This window comes from Echinops telfairi, unplaced genomic scaffold (genome assembly GCF_000313985.2).
Source record: "Echinops telfairi isolate 266 unplaced genomic scaffold, ASM31398v2 ScPeMD7_8;HRSCAF=38, whole genome shotgun sequence".
Classification (NCBI taxonomy): Eukaryota; Metazoa; Chordata; class Mammalia; order Afrosoricida; family Tenrecidae; genus Echinops; species Echinops telfairi.
This window is the reverse complement of record NW_022103905.1, coordinates 542612-561938: the sequence shown is the minus strand read 5'-3', so window position 1 is coordinate 561938 and position 19327 is coordinate 542612. Positions and strand designations below refer to the sequence as shown.

Here is a 19327-nt window from a genome sequence, read left to right as displayed (position 1 = left end):
GGGGCCAAGGTCAAGCCCCAGCCAGCTTCCACTGAGGTAAGCCAAAAGCCCCAAGCCCCTCAAAACTCCGTGGGTCTCTGCCTACTTATCTCTATGACGCTCCTGTGTTCCAGTAGTGTTAAAGTTCCCTCTAAGCAACTCTCCTGGGCTGGATTCTGTGGAGTCCCACTGGTATGTGTCACTCCGTCGGCATCTTCTTGGAAGTCCAATCAGGATGCTTTCTTAATGTACTGTTACTCTTTATATAAACTCTCTCTCTTATACATGAGTTTTTGTGGATTTGTTTCCCTAGTTTACCTAGATTAGCACAACGAGTTTCTTTTTTGCACACCTCTTGAAACGACTACTATTGCATGTGATGTATTTGACACAGTTGGTTCATTTCTGAAAGAGCCTAAGATTTCTTGGGGAAAGGTTTATGGTGTTTGCACGGATGGTGCTCCAGCTATTCTAGGATCTGGATTTCAATGTTTGGTACTGAATGAGTCACCAAAAGTCATCATAACTCACTGTATGGTTCATCGGCAAATATCAGCAACAAAGACGCTGCCACAAGCGTTACAAGATAATGAAAAGCGTCATAAGTTCTATCAATTTTGTAAAGGCGAGCACTTTGAACAGTCGACTGTGCATAACTTTGCAACATGTTGGATGCGCTAAACAACGCTCTGCTATTTCACACTGAAGTGAGATGGTTGTCGAGAGGAAGTTTTAAAACATGTTTTTGAGCTTCGTGATGAACTCAAAACGTTTTTAAATCAGAAAGCAAGACCTCAGTTCAAAGCACTTTTGAGCGATAACTGAACTGCAGAAAATAGCTTACTTGGTTGACATCTTTGCCATCTTGAATGAGTTAAATTTATCACTGCAAGGACCAAATGCAACATGCCTCGATTTGTTTGAAAAGATCAGATCAATCCAAATGTCAATTCTAGTTGTAAGTCTAGCTGTAAACTGAAATCTTTTATGTTTTAGTGTCAACATCTTCCTGAAGACTCGGTGTTCAGCGCTTTGTGCTCAGACAAGCCCTCTAAGAAGTACGTGTGGTATTGGGTCAGAGTTGTTGACCTGGTCTGAGACTGGTATTTATGTTCCTTAGGAGAAAACTCGGGAGACTTGGCTTGGTGCAGCATGTCTCAGGTGTAGAAGAGCTGGCAAAGCTATTTTCTAGTACAGGAGTTACTATTTTATCTGAGAAATAGGGCTTCTTTTTCTCTCCTTAGTTGCAAAACTTATACAAATATGAGCAAAAAAGTCCTTATGTGTCTTTGGGAGCTTATAGTTGGTACAAAGTTCAAATCTCAAGCAAATTCACGGAATTCTCACTTTTTAAACAACTGAATCCTAAGGTAACTAATTACACTGAATAATGACTGGGGCTGTGGTGGCTACAAGGCTGATATATTATCTCTGAATGCAGCCAGAAAACAATGCACACACTTGAAGCACTGGAGGCCCCTCCAACTGTGCTAAGCACCAGGACGCACATATCAGTGCACACATGGTAAGAGGGGAGGGGTTTGGAGAAGGGCAAAACCACTGGCAGCGGGGGCGTAGGGGTGTTAGGATAGTGAGAAAGGCTTCAAGGAGAAGTGGGATTGGCGTTGGGTCTGGGAGGGAGGGAGGGGCAGTTCTTCAGAATTGAGAGTGAGTGGCATTGGGAAGTGTTGAGAGGAGGGCACCTGCTGGGACTGTGTGCGTGCTCAGGAGAGTTGCTATGCGGCTGTCCCAACAGGTGCTGTGGTGGGCAGCTGGGAGCCACATGATTGATAAGACTAGCATGCGGTAAGCTTCTACCCATGCCCAGTAATATGGGGACCTGAGGCAAAGTGAAAAAAAATCAGTAATACTGATGATGTTTATTGAAAAATTTGCTATTTTGTCCAGTATGAATTTTTTGCACTAGTCTTAATTTTTAAAAATACTGCATTCATGTTTTTTATTTTATTGCCTTAAATTTTGTTCACAAGGCAAGTGCTTCCGTCTGCCTGTCACTCTAGTGCCTGTCTTGTATTCTATTTCTGAAGTATTTGGTGGTAGGGACAGGGCATTTATTATTATTTATTATAATTTAGTCATGTTCTACGCTATGAGTATTCTTTGGCTAGTAGACAGTATTTAATACAAACAATGAAGACAAAGATATTAGAATTTTAAGATTAAAGTGGAACTTTTGAGCCTTAAAGTGTACTCCTGAGTTAACCTCTGGAGGCGTGACTATGTGGCAGCAGTGCATGCAGGGAAGAGCTGCCTGCCCCTGTCTCTGGAGGTGAAACTTGGGGTCCTGGAGGCTGCTCTCCACTTGGAGACAGGTCTGAGCCACTGAGCTAGAGGGTCCCTGCCACAGAGCACAGGTCAAGTCACCTCCTGGGCCACACAAGGTAAGCCTGGGCCACACAAGGTAAGCCTGGGCCACACCCCATAACCGCCTCCAACCCTGCTAAGGCAGCTCTCTAGGCCACAGGGCTAACCCAGGGCCATGCCAAAAGGCAAGGAAAGACTCAGGGACCCCTATAGATGTCTCATGGTTGCTTGTATCCAAGGGAAGAGGGGGTGTTTGCTACAAAGAATATTACTAATCCATCCAAAAATGTAAAACATGAAAGCTATTGTTTATCAGTACATTACAACATGACTAAAGAAGATGGTTTTGAGCCAGGGAAGCTGCTTGGCGAGCAGCATGATCTCGGGAAAGACCGAGGAGCAGCTGCTCCCAATGCTTGGCAGGCAGCAGGCCACTTCTGTGTCATCTGACGTGGACTTCCCAGTTAGCAGCGATGTTCAGCGAGAGGCGCTCCAGGCTCAGCGTGGATGTCCTGGCACTGTATGTGAAAGCCACAGGCTGATCTTCCCCATCTAAGAAGCAAGACAATAAAAGAGGGGAGCCTCGATGAATATCCAAGAGGGAAAAATCTTTTCTTTGAAATAGAAATGTTTTCTTATCCCATCATAAAGCCCTTATCCTGAAGGGGGACAAACAACAGAAATGTGGGTGAAGGGAGACAGCTGTCGGTGTAAGATAGGAAAATAATAATAATTTATAAATTGTTAAAGGGTCATGAGAGAGGAAGGGTGGGAGAGGGAGGCAAAAAATGAGGAGCTGATACCAAGGGCTCAAGTAGAAAGCAAATATTTTGAGAATGATGAGGACAACAAATGTACAAATGTGCTTGACACAAGAGATGCATGTATGGATTGTGATGAGTTGTATGAGCCCCCACTAAAATGATTTAAAAAAAGAAATATTTTTAAGAAAACCAAAACCACACACTCACTGCCATCTCATAGCGAGCCTATAGGGCAGGGCAGGCTGCCTCTGAGGGCTCCCTAGAGTGCAAACCATTACAGGAGTGGGCAGCCTCACATTTTCCCTGTGGAGCGAGTGGTGGTTTCAAACTGCTGACCCTGTGGTTATATGTAAGACGTTAATAAGAGAAACAATGTGCACGCAGGAGAGGGTGTTTATAGCAATTCTTAATTCATGCACAATATTTCTGTAACCCAAAAAGTAATCTAAAATACAAGGCCTATTGTGAAAAATAAATAAGTAGATAAAGCCCTTGTCTCACTGGAGAAAGTCCGATGTAATAGTACTTTTACCCATGATTTCCAGTAACTTTTAAACATGGAGCACTCCATTGTTCTGAATGCAAAGAGTGGCTGGGAAAAAAGTGTAAAGAACACAGTGATCTATTCCAGAAATTCAGCAGGTAAGAAAGAACATAATCCCAACTACAACCTTCAATAAACTCCGTAAACATAATAAGCACCTTAAGTCTTATCTAAGATTCTCTCCAAACCCAACAGGGTTGAATTGCCCCCTGTGAGTTTTCACAATTGAAACTGTCTATGAGAGTACAAAGCCCCAGTTTTCTCCCAAGGAGTGGCTCATGGTTTCAAACTGCTGATTGCTTACTTTGTGGAGTGCAGCTGAACTCATAATCACTGTGAGACCATGAGTCCTAAGACCCTCTAGTGCTTCAAATATCTACCATGCAGGAAAAATAATCAGAAAAGCTAAAATATTATTTCAAGTCCCAAATAAGTGCATGGAGATTTATGATTTATAATGAGCAGAGAGACCATTTAATGAAGAGAAGCCGGATCGCCTCACTCACTTGAGGCTAGTAAGTTTCACTCCATCAGAAAGCCAAGAACTGACTTGGTTTACACATATTACTTCTGTTTTGGGACTAATCCTTTCTACATGGAGATCCTTCTAGATTTCCACGGACAGATGATGATCAATAGCCCGTTTCCTCACCAGATGAGTGGGTGGTCACAGAAGATGGCTGCTTGCTCAGGCCCAGGACCACGATCTGCTCGACCACACACTTGCTGCGATAATGACCCCTTGCATCGGCACAGCTGGAATTGATACACATGGAATTAGGAGAAGGAGAAGAACAGAGGCTTGGGTTGGTGACTAAGTCACATGCTGAGCCTAGTGAGTTAGTTTCCCTTCTATCTGTCCCTCTGGGGGCACAAATCATACAGCTATCAGACTTACCAGGCTGGAGAGAGGAAACAAGATAACTCTGTGAAAGGACTAGCCAACCCAGTGGCCAAGCCAACCTTCCTTTGACAAGCTATTTGGAGGCATCACTAAGGACAACTGTGATTTGAACATGGCAATCAAATTGTAAGAAATTTGTAAGAAACACGATTGTTGAATGGATGAGCGCATGGGATCAACTGAGTACTTTACAATCATTTCTACAAAGAGGTGGAGAAAGGAGGACGGGGACAATACAGAAGGGATCCTCATGGCAGAATGATTGGAAGTGAATATCCAAGAGGGAAATACCATACAAGCAGTATTTTTGAAGATGAAAAATGACAGCATGCTTTATTTAAGAAAATACATTGCTTTTAGCTGTAATTACCTATTGCTCAAAACCCCTGAGCAGAATGAAAAACTCCGGTGCAAGAACTCTTGCTGGTGGCGGTGCCGGAACGAGTGGCCATCATCCAGATACAACCCGCCAGCTGCCGAGCCCTGGCGAGTGAAGCACAGGGAGAGAGCGTGTGTATCATAAGGCTTTTCTAGGAAACAATGAAAGCATGACGTTCAAGCTAGACAAAGTGTTCATACAGATATGAGTGTATGCACTGACTGGACCGGGAGTTACGAGCGAGAGGAACATGCACGTGATGTGCACGAGGAACACAGGAGCAAGGCAATGCTAAAACTGAAACTGGGAAGTGTGGCTAGTGGCAGAGAGGACTTCTCTGAAAACACTACCCCAGAATGTGGCAAGGTCAGGAAAAGCTCATAATACGAAACTGAAGTTAAACCAAACCAAAACAAGAATCAGTATGTATGGAATGAAATCAACTATCTGGAGAAGACACTGCATCTTAGAGTCTGGTTCCTCTCTTTACTAAGAAAACCCCTCTTACAGGGGGAAGAAGTCATAGCACTTATACAGTTTACTTTTACTGAGAGTGAGGCTTGATGTGCTGTGGCACTTTAATGTCTTATACTCATTCCGTGGCTTCTCCTGGGTCTAAAGTCCATAGTTTGGTCTGAGAAGGCAAACCTAAAACAACTTGGAAAGAGTTGCAGCTAACTTGATTATTGTATAATATTTGATAAAAGTAATTTTTTTGGGGGGTGTGCTCTGAACTATTTTTTGGCAAATAGGGACTAGTAGAGGAGTTAGCTGTGGGCTTCACTTGGCTCAAAACATGTTTCCATTCTGAAATTGGTGGTGAGGAGGGGGTATAATGCCTGGTGGGGTTTGATCAAGTACAATGTATCGGAGAGGAATTACTGAGAGCTGAATGGAGGGTGAGCATGATAGTGGGACAGGAGGAAGGTGAAAGGAAATAGAAGAAAGAAGTAGGAGGCGAAAGCTATTTATAGAGGTATAGCTATAGGCACATACACATGTAAATATATTAATTTATAATGAAATAGATAGAGGTCAATGTACATATACTTATAGTATAAGTATTAAGATAGCAGACAGACTTTGGGCCTCTACTCAAGGACTCCCTAAACACGAGAACACTTTATTCTAATAACCTGACAATCTTGATACTCACCTTCCTGACACGATCACTGAAGACAAAATGGATAAGCAAATGTGAAGAAAGCGGATGGTGTCTGGCTATCAAAAGATATAGTGCCTGGGGTCTTAAAGGCTTGAAGTTAAACAAGCAGGCATGTAGCAGGGAAGCAACAGAGCCCACATGAAAGAAGCACACCAGCTTGAGTGATCACGAGGTGTGAACAGGATCAGGTATCAAAAGAGCCCAAACAAACAATTATATTCATGTGAAAGAGGGGCTTTAGAGTGGAGACCCAAAGCCCAGCTGTAGACAATTGGACACCTCCACCAGCACCCCCCACTCCCATCCCCACAGAAGGGTTATAAGGAAGGGATGATTCCAACAGGGTGCAGTATAACCTGATGAAACACACATCATTCCTCTAGTTCCTAAATACTTCCTCCCCACCACTACCATGACCCAGTTCTACCTTACAAATCCGGCTAGACTGGAGTACACACATTGGTACAGATAAGAGCTCTCGATACATGGAATTCAGGACAGATATAACCCACAGGAACACTAGTGGGGAGTAGTGATATCAAGAGGGTAGGGGGAAGCTGGGGCCAAGGGGTGGGGAAGGGGGAGGAAGGGAGAACCCATCACAAGGTTGGATATATAGCCCACCCTCCAGGGTGATGAATAACAGAAATGTAGGTAAAGGGAGACAACAGACAGTATAAGACACAGAATAACAACAATTATATATAATTGATCAAAGATTCATGAGGGTGGGGTGGAGGGGTAGGGAGGGGAAAAAAGAGGAGCTGATGCCAAGGGCTCAAGTAGAAAGAAAATGTTTTGGCAATGTTGATGACAACATATGTATAAGTGTGCTTAATACAATTGAATGATGGATTATCATAAGATTTGTAAGCGCTCCCCAATAAAATGATTAAAAAACAAAACAAAAATAAATACATGAAAAAAATAGAAAAAGATCTTCTCAAAAGGACAAATCATAATATATAATATAATATAATAATAAGGGTTCCTGGGGGGGCAGAGTGGGGCAGGGAAGGGATAAAGGGGATCTGATATCAAAGAGTTCAAGAAGAAAGAAAATGTTTTGACACTGATAGTGGCTGGCAGCAATTGTACAATTATGCTTGATGTAATTAAATTAAGGATTGTTATAATATCTGTAAGAGCTCCCAGTAAAATGATTTAACAAAAAAAGACAAATCAGTTTTGGATTCTCATCGGCCGCCAGGCCTCCCCCAGAGAGATGTTACAGCATTTGGAGTCACCTAGTGAGACTAGAAGTCACTGTGTGGGTATAGTGTCCCGAAAGTGTTGTGGAAGCACAGCCACCCTGTCCCAGGAGGCTGGGTTTCGGGGCCCCGTGAGCGTTCAGCCCTGTGGTGGTCAATACCACACTGCACAGGCCCCAGCAGATCATTCTTCTCTCTCCCAGAGCTCAGTGTACTCCTGAAAACAACCAGCTGTCAGACAAGCTATAGACAATGACTCAACACAAGAAGGGGGTCACCACTTTTACATGTTGTCACACATGCAAAGGCCACCACTGGAAAGCGGAACAGCAAGTGAGATGTGTACAGGGAACAGGTTTTCCAAATACCTTTGCACTCGGGGCTACCCGGAGTCCATACGGGTACTCGGTCATCCAGCCTGTGGACTTGCCTATGGCGGTCTTTACTGGCACCACACTTCCACCTCGCTGGAACACTGGTATCTGAAATTTGGGACAGCACTCTCAGGAGAGGAGTATGCACAGACGGAGATTTCAAAGTGGAATTTCAGAACTTGTATCTTTGTAAGTATAGATTGAGGCCCAAATAAATTTGTAGGCATAGTAATGGCATTTCTCAATATGACAACTTTGACATTAAAAAGAAAAATTCACAAACACTAAACAACAGCCTAATGTCCCACTTTTTATCAATTCATTATCTATACATATTTAGTCAGTGAATGAATGAATGGTAGTCTTCCATATTTTAACTCCTGGAATCTGGGGAAGTGGTCTTTATTGGGAAAAGTTTTTTATAATTAAAGATTAAAAAAAAAAAGGCCACCTTGGGCCTTATAAACCACGATGAGTGTGCTTCTGAGAGGCCACAGAGAGAGCCTGGCATGACGTGAGTCGACTGAAGACTGTGGCAGAGATGACATTCTGCAGCCGGAGGCCAAGAAACACTTGGAGCCACTGGAAGACGAGAGATAAGGAGTGGGGCTCCCTTGAGCTCCCAGAGGGAACACAGCACTGCTAGAGTTTATAGTCTTAGCCTCCAGAAGCTTCTACCGTGGTTTTAAACCACTACACTGGCAGCCACAGGCCATAGATCCAATCTTCCTTTAAGTGACGGGCTCTATTTTGACCATGCTGTAAGTACTCTTTTCTATTTAGGTAAAATAAAACACATTTATTTCTAGGACTTTCTGAAAGATGGGATTTTTCTATGTGTAAATGGACCCAGGTGTGTGTATCATCCTATAAAAGATGGTGGTTTCAGAAGGGGGAGAAAGGGGGAATCGATCGCAATGATTGATGTGTAACCTCCCCAACCCCCTGAGTGGGACGAACAACAGAAATGTGGGTGAAGTGGATATGGGAGACAGCGGATGGTGTAAGATATAAAAATAATAATAATTTATCAAGAAGTCACGAGGTTGGGAGAAGGAGGTTAAAAAGAGGAGCTGATACCAAGGGCTCAAGTAGAAAGAAAATGTTTTGAAAATGGTGATGGCAACATATGTACAAATGTGCTTGATATAATTGATGTATGGATTGTTTAAAGAGCTATATGAGCCCCCAATAAAATGATTTAAAAATAAAGAAAAATGGAAAAAATCATGCAATAAAAAAAAAAAGATGGTGGTTTTCTGGTTTGGGGACAAGACGTTTGTGTGTCCCCACTGGAGCCTATGACCTTTCATTCCTCGCTTCTCTGGATCACCAGAATGAGGATCAGGAGTCTGAGGGATTCTCCCCTTGAGCAGCCTCCACAAGCATGTCCGTGGCTCTAACACAGCGCTGAAGGGACAACTTACAATGCCTGTACTTGCCTACTCAAACCTACCCTATGGTGTGGAGGAAGAAAGGCCTGGCGATTTGCTCCTGTCAAGATTACAGTCCAGAAATCTCTACACAGCAGTTCTATTGTAAGCTACATGGGTTCACCATGGGTCAGAATTGATTCAAGTTTGCCTTTTTTTTAAAGATGTGGAATTGGGCAGGAAAAGTCCCATAGGGTTTTTGCCTCCCAGGCAATACCCTAGTAAGGAAGCTGTCTGCATTGCATTAAGACTTGTCCTTTGGTAGCAGAGGCAGGGAACCGAGTACAAGAACCTCTAGGGCGTTGGGAGTGAGGGTTGACTAGTTACGATGTCCCTCTTCTCTCCTTGACTCACAGTTGGGAGCAAGCAATAAAGCATGTTTCTTCCCTCCACCTCCACCTCAAACTGGTCAGTCTTTCACCTTCCTCCAGAGAATGGGCTCTGGGGTCTGAGTCCAGGAGAGCTAAGTCTTGTCTCAGTTTGGCCGTAGTCTAAGGGTGACAAGTAGTTTAACTTTCTTAAAGCTATTTCTTCACTTGTTAAGTGTGTCAGACTGGAGGAGAACACTGTTAAAGTCTCTTCTAGATCTTAATCCGAAATCAGATTCTCTATAACGTGTTTCTGATGGCTGTGTTGTGATTGTACTGCAGGAGGAAAATTCTCTTGAGAGACTTGGTCAGTCTGGATGGGCCACTGTGATTCTAACATCATGACTGATAGTGTTCTCTTGGGCCTTTAGCCCAAGGCCATGACTGGGCTGTTGACCTGGCCTGTAGAAGGACCTTCTTTCTGTATGGCATGCGTGGTGACTAACATGCTTTCTCTTTGTTTTCAATGTTATTTTTCTCAGACACATACAAATGCAAACACAGGGGGAAGAGTTGTGTGTATACCTGATGCTTCATATTGTGAAACGGAGTATATGGTTCTCATGCCATGCAATTAATCCATCTAAGTACATAAATAAATGGCCTTTTGAATATTTAGCATTTTGCAATTATCAGCACAATGAATTTAAAAATATTGTGATCATTCTAAAAAAGAAGCTCTGTATTCTTTAGGAACCATTCCTCTCAAACCCCGCCTCTTGCCTAGACCTCAAAGCTTTGAGTTGATTCTGACTCAAAGTGACTCTGAAGGACAGAGTAGACGAGCCCCTTTGGGTTTCCCTGGCTCTAAGTCTTGGTGGGAGCAGGAAGCTGCTTCTTTCTCCGGCCGAGCAGTTGGGTTCCAACGGCGGGCCTTGTGTTAGCAGCCCAAAGTGCAACCCACGAGGTCAACAGAGTTCCTTCGCCCAAGGCAGCCATGCTCTACTTTCTGTCTCTGCACCCATATGTTACTGTGCAGCACCACAACATACTTGTTTCTTCCTACAGACACACATGAGGTAAAATCATAGTCTGAAAATAACTTACAGTGTCCAAGGCTACTGGTATCTTCACAGTGCGTGCTCCTTCCCAACGCGCAAAGGTCTTAAAGTCATACCAGACCTAAAATCCAATGAAAACGATGAGCAACCCTGCTCCCCATTTCATTATGCAATAAAACAGCTACTCATCTGGATTTCAAATACCCAAAAAGCTACAGTAAGTATTATATGTCTTGGATAGAGAGCCCTGATGGTGTAGCTGTAACATGTCAGGCTGTGATCCACACGGTCGGCTATTCGAAATCACTAGCCGCTGCGCTGGAGAAAGACCGGGCTTTCTACTTTTGTAAACAGTTACAGTCTTGGAAACCCACAGGGGGTCGCTATGAGTCAGCACTGACTCGATGGCAGTGAGTTTGGTTTTTTGGTTTGGTCTCTTGGGTCGAAGTCTGGAAAAATATATGCCAAGACTTATTAATTTAACTAAAAGGCTGTTAATTTGCTCATTTATCTACCCCACGTGATTCATTGAACAACCTATTATGTGCCACACATTGTACTGGGTGATGGTTATACATGAAAAAACAGAAGAGACATGGTTCCTACCCTCACAGCAGATGGCTTATAAACATGTAATGTTTGGAGGAGTAGAAACATTAAGAAATAGAAAATGATCCTCTAAGGGAGGGATGGACGCAGTGGCTGCAACCAAGGGCTCAGGCCCAGGAACCGCGGCGAGAGAGTGCAGGGTGTGCAGTGCTTGGTGCTGCTGTGCACAGGTCGCTATGGGCGGTGCCGACTCGAGGGCACCTAACAGCAACGGTAGAAGAGACGCCAGAAAATCTGAGAAACAAACAAAAGCCACCTGCCACCCAGAATAAGGAGGCAGAAGAGTGGACTGCAAGAAGATAAATTACGAATGAGACGGGAGGAAAGGGACAGACTCCGAGAAGGACACAGCTCTCCAGGGAGAAGCAGCGGGAAACCTGGGTTACTCTCGCAGGCTTGTTTTCCCCTCAGACTCCGACTCAGGGAAAGGGCTCAGACTCTGATCTGAATCCCTGTCAAGAGGGCTCAGTGGCTGAAGTTCTAGAAGATCGCAGTAAGTAAGTTAGACCCGTAAGAGACCAGCAGGGAAGAGCATGAAGACGAAAACTTACCTTTCTCTCTTCTGGCCCAGTACCACTTCTGGGGTCCGTGCCCTGCACGAGCAGGTGTAGGATGGTATTTTATGAAGTGACAAGGATTAATAACTAATATTTACCACCACATCTAACAAAAGAACAGGGGTTTCCTGGAGGAGTTCAGGGGGAGGTTACTTTTGATTGGCTTGGATGAGCCTTTGGTACTAACAATAATCTGGATTCAGATAAGACAGAACAAAAGAGCAAAGAATTTCACACTTCACAGAAGATTGAAAATTTCTTCCTACTCAAAGCCTCAATATGTTTACAAGGAGTCACTTATAAGAGTCGTCTGATCTTCCTTGAATTCATCATCTACTCATCGTTATTCCCCAGGCCTTTCCAGCCTCTACAGACAGTGATCATCATGTCTTACAAGAAATCTTAATTGCTACAGTCATTCGGGCAGGGCTCACCACTGCATGATGAAGAAATGTTTTTCCTAAAAGGGACCAATTCATCAGCATGAAAGGATGGAAGAGAGATGTCAGATATGTGGCTGCTTACTCTTACCTCTTCTGAGCCTGGCAGAAACACATCAATCTCAGTGGCCTTTGCTTCTGTGACTGGATGAACCAATAAAGCACTCCCTAAAAAATGAAGAAGGAAGTAGAGTTGAGTATCATGATAAGAGGCCTGAAGACATTATTTGAGAGTTCCTGTGGTTTTAAAGCTCACTCAGTCTTCTTGAAGGTTGAGACTACAGTGAATTGAACCAATGATTCATAAGAAAGATGCATCGTTAGACAGAGAACAGATATATTATAACCACCATTCTGACAGCTTACCACCCTCTCTTTTGTGTACAAGAGTCCAGTAGTCAGAAAGTGCCACTGTGCCCCTGAAAGCGCAGCACTGTTTGCTGTGAGTGACTCTGCTGATGGAGAGCGCACAGCTGCTGTCCACAACTGTGCTCAGTGCGGATGCTCAGATGCTCTGGCGTGGCAGCTACCAGCAGGAAAGCTGTGGATCTCTTAAAAGTGACGTGGGTGGCTAATTTTGTTTTGGCCTTGGTAGTATGTACATAAAACTCATCTACTTATTCATTTATTCGATAAATATTTTTTGAGTGTCCCTCCTGAGTGTCAGGCACAGTGCTAGACTCTTAAAATAGAGCAGCAAATAAGAAGACCTGATCCCCGCCTTACTGAAATTTAGTGAAGACAGACATTCAGTAATTATGAATTAATTAGAGTTGTGACAAATACCAAGAAGGCAAATGTACAAGATGGAATGAAAGTCAGTGATAGGAATCGACTTTGACTGGGGTGAGTAGACTTACGCATAAGGAAGCAAGGAGGAATCAGGGAAGGATTCTCCAAGGAAGTGTCTATTATACAGAACGAAAGGATGGGTACAGGCTTCACAAGTTGAGTTTATTTTATTTTATTTTGTGATCTTCATTGTTTAGAAATGTGTTTCATCTTTTGGTAAGGTGACCAGATTTTAACATTGGTAAAGCGGGACACCATTGATAAAACTCATATCCTGGCGAAATAGCCACATGGCAGCCGAAAACCGTATACCCTAGCTTGTCGTGCATTCTTTCCAAAAATCAGGGCTTTTTAAAAATGCCGCGGGACGTGGGAAAAATTGTTAAAAATCAGGACTGTCCTGCCAAAAGCGGGACGTCTGGTCACCTTACTTTTGGGCAACTTGAGGCTGATGTTTTGAGCCCTGTTCCCAAGGTAACAACGTTCCATGTTCTGCATTGGACAGTTAATTCTCTTATGGATTGAGTTCTATCCTCCACAACTATATGTTACAAATTCTAATTCCTCTATCTGTGGTTATAATCCCATTTGGAAACGAGCTTTCTGTGTCATGTTAATGAGGCAGTATTAGTATGGGGTGTGTCTTAGCGCAATCTCTTTAGAGAAATAAAGGAGCATACTGAGTAAGCTCAAAAAGCAGAGCTGTGCGAAGACAACAGATACCACGCCATGTTCAGACCACCAAAGGAAAGAAGCTGAGCAGAGACCAGGACCTTCCTCCAGAGCCAACAGAGAGAGAGCCTTCGCCTAGAGCTGCTGCCTTCAATTTGGACTTGCAGCCTCTAACAATGAGAAAAACACATGTCTGTTCGTTAAAGCCACCCATTTGTGGAATTTCTGTTACGGCACCACTAATATAACAGAGACACTCTTGTTAAAGAAGAGGTCGACCAAAGAGACAGCCTATTACTCGTATGAAACAAGCTCTTACAATATGGAGCTCTGGTGGTGCAGTGGTTACGAGTTGAGCTGCTATCTAAAAGGTCAGCAGTTCAAACCATAAGCTGTTCCACAGGATGAAGATGGGGCTTTCAACTCCTGTAAAAAGCTACAATCTTGAAGCTCACAGGGACAGTTCTACCCTGTTCTATAGGGTCACTACGAGTCAGTAGCAACTCCAGGGCAGCGAGCTTTTTGGAGGAACTTATATCCATTTGATCCACTTATTTGGTACTTTCTTTTCTTACCGTGGCCTCAGAAGGCTTAATAATAGACTCAGAACAGCAATCCCAAATTGTGTCCAAAGAATCAGAGTGGGTTTATTTGAAGTTAACAAAAAGAATCTTAGGAGAGATGCTAAGTGACAACAGAATAGTGCTATGATCCTACTAATGCATATAGGTGCCAAAAATCTTGGAGAATTAATGTCTTTATTTTATTTTTTAGTTTTCTGGAAATTAAAAAAATTGTAGTGCTTATACAGCAGAAAACATAATAATAAAAACATATATACACTATTTATCATAATCATAATTAATCATAAAATACTTACCCAGCATGTACTCATCTTCCATACTAAATGCCTCTAATTCATAAGGGAATTCTACCCACAGAGGCCTGGGAAAAGAAAAATTAAAAAAACAAACAAACAGAATCTTATTTAGCACATTATATGTTTATTATAATTCAATCACTTCTACTTTTAGTTGTGTAACTCTTCAAAGAAAACTGGAAAAGAGCTACGACTTTTTATCAGTCAAGATTTTCAGAGAAATTGCTGTGATTGCTATATGTATCTTATACGAAAGGCCCCCATGAAGGATTAAGAATCCTGACGCCTGCAATTTTGACCTCTGGTGGTTGAGCACCAAGCCCTTCAGTGGGAAACAAACTGGAGTATATAAAACCCTACTTTATCCTTGGGCAGCCATCCTATATTATTTTCCATGCTCTCCAACATGTGGAGCATTGTTTATTTAAATGGAGAGACCTAACTTTTTACAAGATGGCAACATTTTGGAGCTGTTGTCGACCCATCTCTCTATCTAGGAGTTATCTGGACTTAGAGGAACAACAGAACTTTCACTATCAATGTACTCGAGGTCAAGTTAATGTGGTTTAATTTCTTTTCAATTTCATGAAGAAAATTCCAATAAGAGAAACTTCTGTTGTTCATTCACTAGGCTTGCAGTCACATACTCCTTACCTAGCAAGTGCTAACAAAATGAAGGCTGGTTGATGTCTAGAAGCTCCATGGAAACTTCTAGTAAACATCGATTCCTGGGACCAATTCAAGGTGAGATCCTAGGTATGGTGGCAAGGTCTTGAGATCTGTCCTGTAAAACATCTCCCCAAGTGAGTCTGATCTGAGGGGTTAGGAACACAAGTCCAGAAGTCTCATCTCTGTGTATATTGTTTTGGTTTCTCATCTTCTGCTTTTGACATAGCATCAGAATGAAATTTACAGACCAGGAAAAATGTTTACCTCAAACTTTAAGTAGTTTAGCTGGAAAAGTAAGATAAAGCCTAAGATGGCAGAATCAATTATTCGTGCAGAGCAAACACCTGTGGACTAAATTCTGTGTGAATTCAGTTACAGAGCCACTTCCTTTTTCAGACCCTGCCGTTGACACAGCGTCAGAATATAATTTACACAACCGGAAGACGCTCCCTTCAAACTGAGGGCTGTTTCATCGAAGAGTGAAATAGAACCTAAGATGGCAGTTATTTTTCCAGAGGGAATGCTTGCAGGCAAAATTCTGAATGCATTCAGTGAGAGTCGCTTCCCTTTCTTTGAAATATCTCTAGTTCCTATCCAACATCAACACGTTAAACAGGAAGTAGCAGGGAATCTAGTTTTCACTTTTTCTGCTCTTCAGAGCCAGCTCACTCTGCCCACAATTGGTGCTCAATAAACTGACTGAAACATGAGGAAACACAGCTTTTCTCCATTCCCTCTTGCAATCATTGTGTAATCGCTCTGCTCCCCGGTAGCTGAGGTAGATCACTGGGTCCCTGGTTAGATGGACCTTTACCTCATGATGGGTTCAGCAGTCACGTGTGCGTGGTAGAACAGAGAATACCAATAGGGCAGGAGGGCATAACGTGCTCTGATGGCTTCTCGAATCAACCGGGTGTGTTTCTCCCCAAAGAGCCAGGGTTCCCGTCGTTTGGTTTTCATGGTGGCATGACCGCGGAAGAAAGGCTGATAGGCTCCAGCCTGGTACCAACGCACTAGCAGCTCCGCCTCGGGATTCCCGATGAACCCGCCGACATCAGCTGGCCAGCCAAAGAAAGGCCAAGAAACAGTTAGGATGAAGTCTTTGAAGAATGAAAACAAAACAAAAGAGGTACAGCCTCAAACAATTTGATAAAACTGTGGCCACCACTCCTCAGACAGTTTGTTGTGCTGCAGTGGAGTGTCTTGAAATCTTACCACCAGTGCATCAAATACCAGTAGGGTCACCCAGGCTAGTCAGTTTTCAGCAGGGATTATAGCCTAAGACACACCAGGAAGAAGGACATGGCGATCTACTGAACAAATTGGCCAGTGAACCCTTATGAGTAAGAGTGGAGCATTGTCAAAGAGGGAGAATGTGCTAATAAATTCAGTGTGGTCTGTCTATGTGGTCTTTTCTTGTCAAAAGTCAGAGTTGCTACTGAAAAATTAACATTCCTGTATGTTCCAGAACCAAGACAGTAACAGAACTGACAACTTGGGGAGGCTGGAGGAGGCGGGGGGGGGATAAAGGGGAGCTGATAGCAAAGAGTTCAAGAAGAAGGAAAATGTTGTGAAACTGATTGTAGTAGCAATTGTACAAGAATGCTTGATCTATTTGAATTAAAGAATGTTATGACATCTATAAGAGCTCCCAATAAAATGATGAATGAAAACAATTTTTTAAATGACAATTTGTCAGTCAGATTGTCAGTGTGTGAGTGAGAGGGGTGGGGAGGGGAGAATTAACTCTTGATTTTTTTGAAAGGGCAAAAGCTGAATCAAGATAAAAATTATAGAAAGATCTAAAGAGAAATGGATCATCAGAATTAGAGGTTTAGATAGAATTTCATGCTGACCCTTGGGCAGATATATTCCTTGTATTGTATTAGGATTGAGGGCATCAAACGTAGGTATCAAATGTGATATGAAATTCTGTTCCTCCATTTCCAGGTCTCCTGTCTGCAGAGAATGATGGGTGCCGCACACGAGGGTACCGAGTAGGCAGCCCATCAGAGAACATTATTTTAACAAAACTAACGTTTCTTGGGAAAGATCTCTCTTTTTGTACAGTTAAACGACATCACAGGATTTTAAAACTGCCCACAGAAGGGGCTTCTGTAAGGTTGATGTGCTAAATTATTTGCAGTTCCCTGCAAGTTCTCACTTCCAAGAAAGGGTATGCTTCCGGGGGCGGGCAGTTATCAAGAGCCCCTAAGCTGGAAACAACCAGAAATGAGGGAAAGAAACTTTCTGGCTCCATTTCTGACGTTGTGTCTTCAGTTCAGACAAGACACTGATCGCTCTGAAGCATATCTTTCACTTTCCCTCATTTTGTTTCCCACATTCATCAAACGGGTTCACAGTAAAAAAGGTTGCACACAGGTTGCATAGCAACTGAACAATACCACCAGGCTCAAAGATTGTACTGCTTTGGACATTTGTCGCTCTCCAGAGTCCTGCCAATAGTCCAGAATCCAGCCTCAGGCTCCGAGAGCCTGCTCCGTGCAGAGCAAGGACTGTGCTGGACTTCGGGGAGGGGTATTATTGGCAGGACTCTGGAGAGCAACACACAGTCAAAGCTGTGTGGGTTGACTGCCATTTTGAGCAGGGTGCAGTTGCTTGTTTCTTACTTGGGTCAAAATACCTCAAGCAACAGTTTTGGTTGCTGTGCAACATCTATGCAGCTTCTGTTTACGTTCACAATTATGGAACCATTTTGAGATTGATGTAAAGCTCTAGTCCCAATCTGCTGATGAGAAGGAGTTCGTAGGCAGCTTTAATGAATGCACTCTGATTTTTAAATTTTCCTAGGGCAGGGCTCATCTTACCTCCACAAAAACTGATCCCAGTAATGCTGAGGGTGAGCAACATTGGGATGGAAATTTTCAGATAACTCCAATCTGATCTGTTGTCTCCAGTCCACACAGCACCTTTGATCACCAAGGTATTTAAATAAACATGTATCAACCCATGCACTCAATTTCATATTTTGGTTATTTGTAATAAACAAAATTTAAAAACCATTTATTTCTTACAATATACAAATTCTGAATTTCTACAATAAAAATGAATTAATTTTCCAATGTGAAAGTTATTAAAATCTACAAAAAAGCATTTCATGAAAATATCCTGAAATTGCACTTATTGTTCCGAAGTATAATTCACGTCTGATTTTAAATACATTTAAAATCAATTTCATTGAAGCCTAATTTACATACAGTGAGATGTATATTAAGCGGAGAGTTTGATAACTTTGAAAAATGTACATTTATGTAACTACCACCACAACCAAAGTATACTCAAAAACTGTCATCGCATTGATTCCGACTCACAGTGACCTGAAGGACAGAGTAGAACTGCCCCTGTCGGTTTATGAAACTGTAACCTTTTACAGAAGAAGAAAGCCTCATCATTCTCCCTTGGTGGTTTTGAGCTCATGACCTTGCAGTTAAAAAGCCCAATGCTTAACACATTGTGGCACCAGGATTTCTTTCTATATAGATCAGTCCTCTCTAGCATTTTACATAAATGAAAACATACAATGCTTTTCTTCCCTGTGATCTGGCTTCTTTCACTTGGTATAATGTTTTTGAGATTCATCCATGTGGTTAATTTGTTTTTATTTGCTAAGTAGTATTCAATTGGCTATATCGATAATCGTTTATCCATTCACTTATTGATGGACATTTGGATTCTATCCAGATTATAAATGAAACATCTATGAACATTTGAGTACAAATCATTACCTTTTATGTTTTCATTTCTCTTGGGTAAACAGCTAAGAGAATAAAAGTTCTGGTTTCCAAGTACAGACTGACCATTTTTAAGAAAGTCCCACAGGTTTGACAAAATGGTTGCACTGTTTTACATTTCCAGTGGCACTACGTGAAGCTCCAGCTGCTCAACAGCTGGCTGGTACTTGGGAGGGCCAGTCTATTTCAACTCCAGCCATTCTACTGGGTGGGAAGCGGCAGCTCTCGGTGGTTTTCATTTGTATTTCCCCAAGGACTAAAGAAAAGAGCCCTGCGGGTGCAGGGATCAAACACTGGGCTGCTAGCTGAAAGGTCAGGGTTTGAAACTACCAGCTACTCCATGGGCGAAGGATGAGGCTGTCTGCCTCTGTAAGGAGATCTACCTGGGAATTCCAAGGACTAGTTCAGCTCTATCCCAGAGTCACAGTTAAGTTGCAATCGACCTAAAGATAATGTATGTTAAAAAACAAAAGATAATTGACTTGGCTTTTACCCATTTAGTGACAAAT

At 42.6% G+C, this 19327-nt stretch overlaps 1 protein-coding gene across 1 annotated transcript in view; it reads right to left on the bottom strand.

Annotated features, from left to right (window-relative positions):
• Positions 1-2593: 2593 nt before the first annotated feature.
• Positions 2594-19327, bottom strand: part of GANC (glucosidase alpha, neutral C) — a 74340-nt gene continuing 57606 nt past the window's right edge. Inside the window, exons 17-25 of the mRNA XM_045286501.1 lie at positions 17895-17996; positions 15881-16124; positions 14398-14462; positions 12145-12221; positions 10494-10568; positions 7640-7753; positions 4887-4999; positions 4265-4368; positions 2594-2856 (exon numbers count right to left, since the gene is read on the bottom strand). Coding sequence (XP_045142436.1) covers positions 2747-2856; positions 4265-4368; positions 4887-4999; positions 7640-7753; positions 10494-10568; positions 12145-12221; positions 14398-14462; positions 15881-16124; positions 17895-17996 — 1004 coding nt within the window. The 3' untranslated portion in view covers positions 2594-2746. The remainder of the gene's footprint in view (positions 2857-4264; positions 4369-4886; positions 5000-7639; positions 7754-10493; positions 10569-12144; positions 12222-14397; positions 14463-15880; positions 16125-17894; positions 17997-19327) is intronic.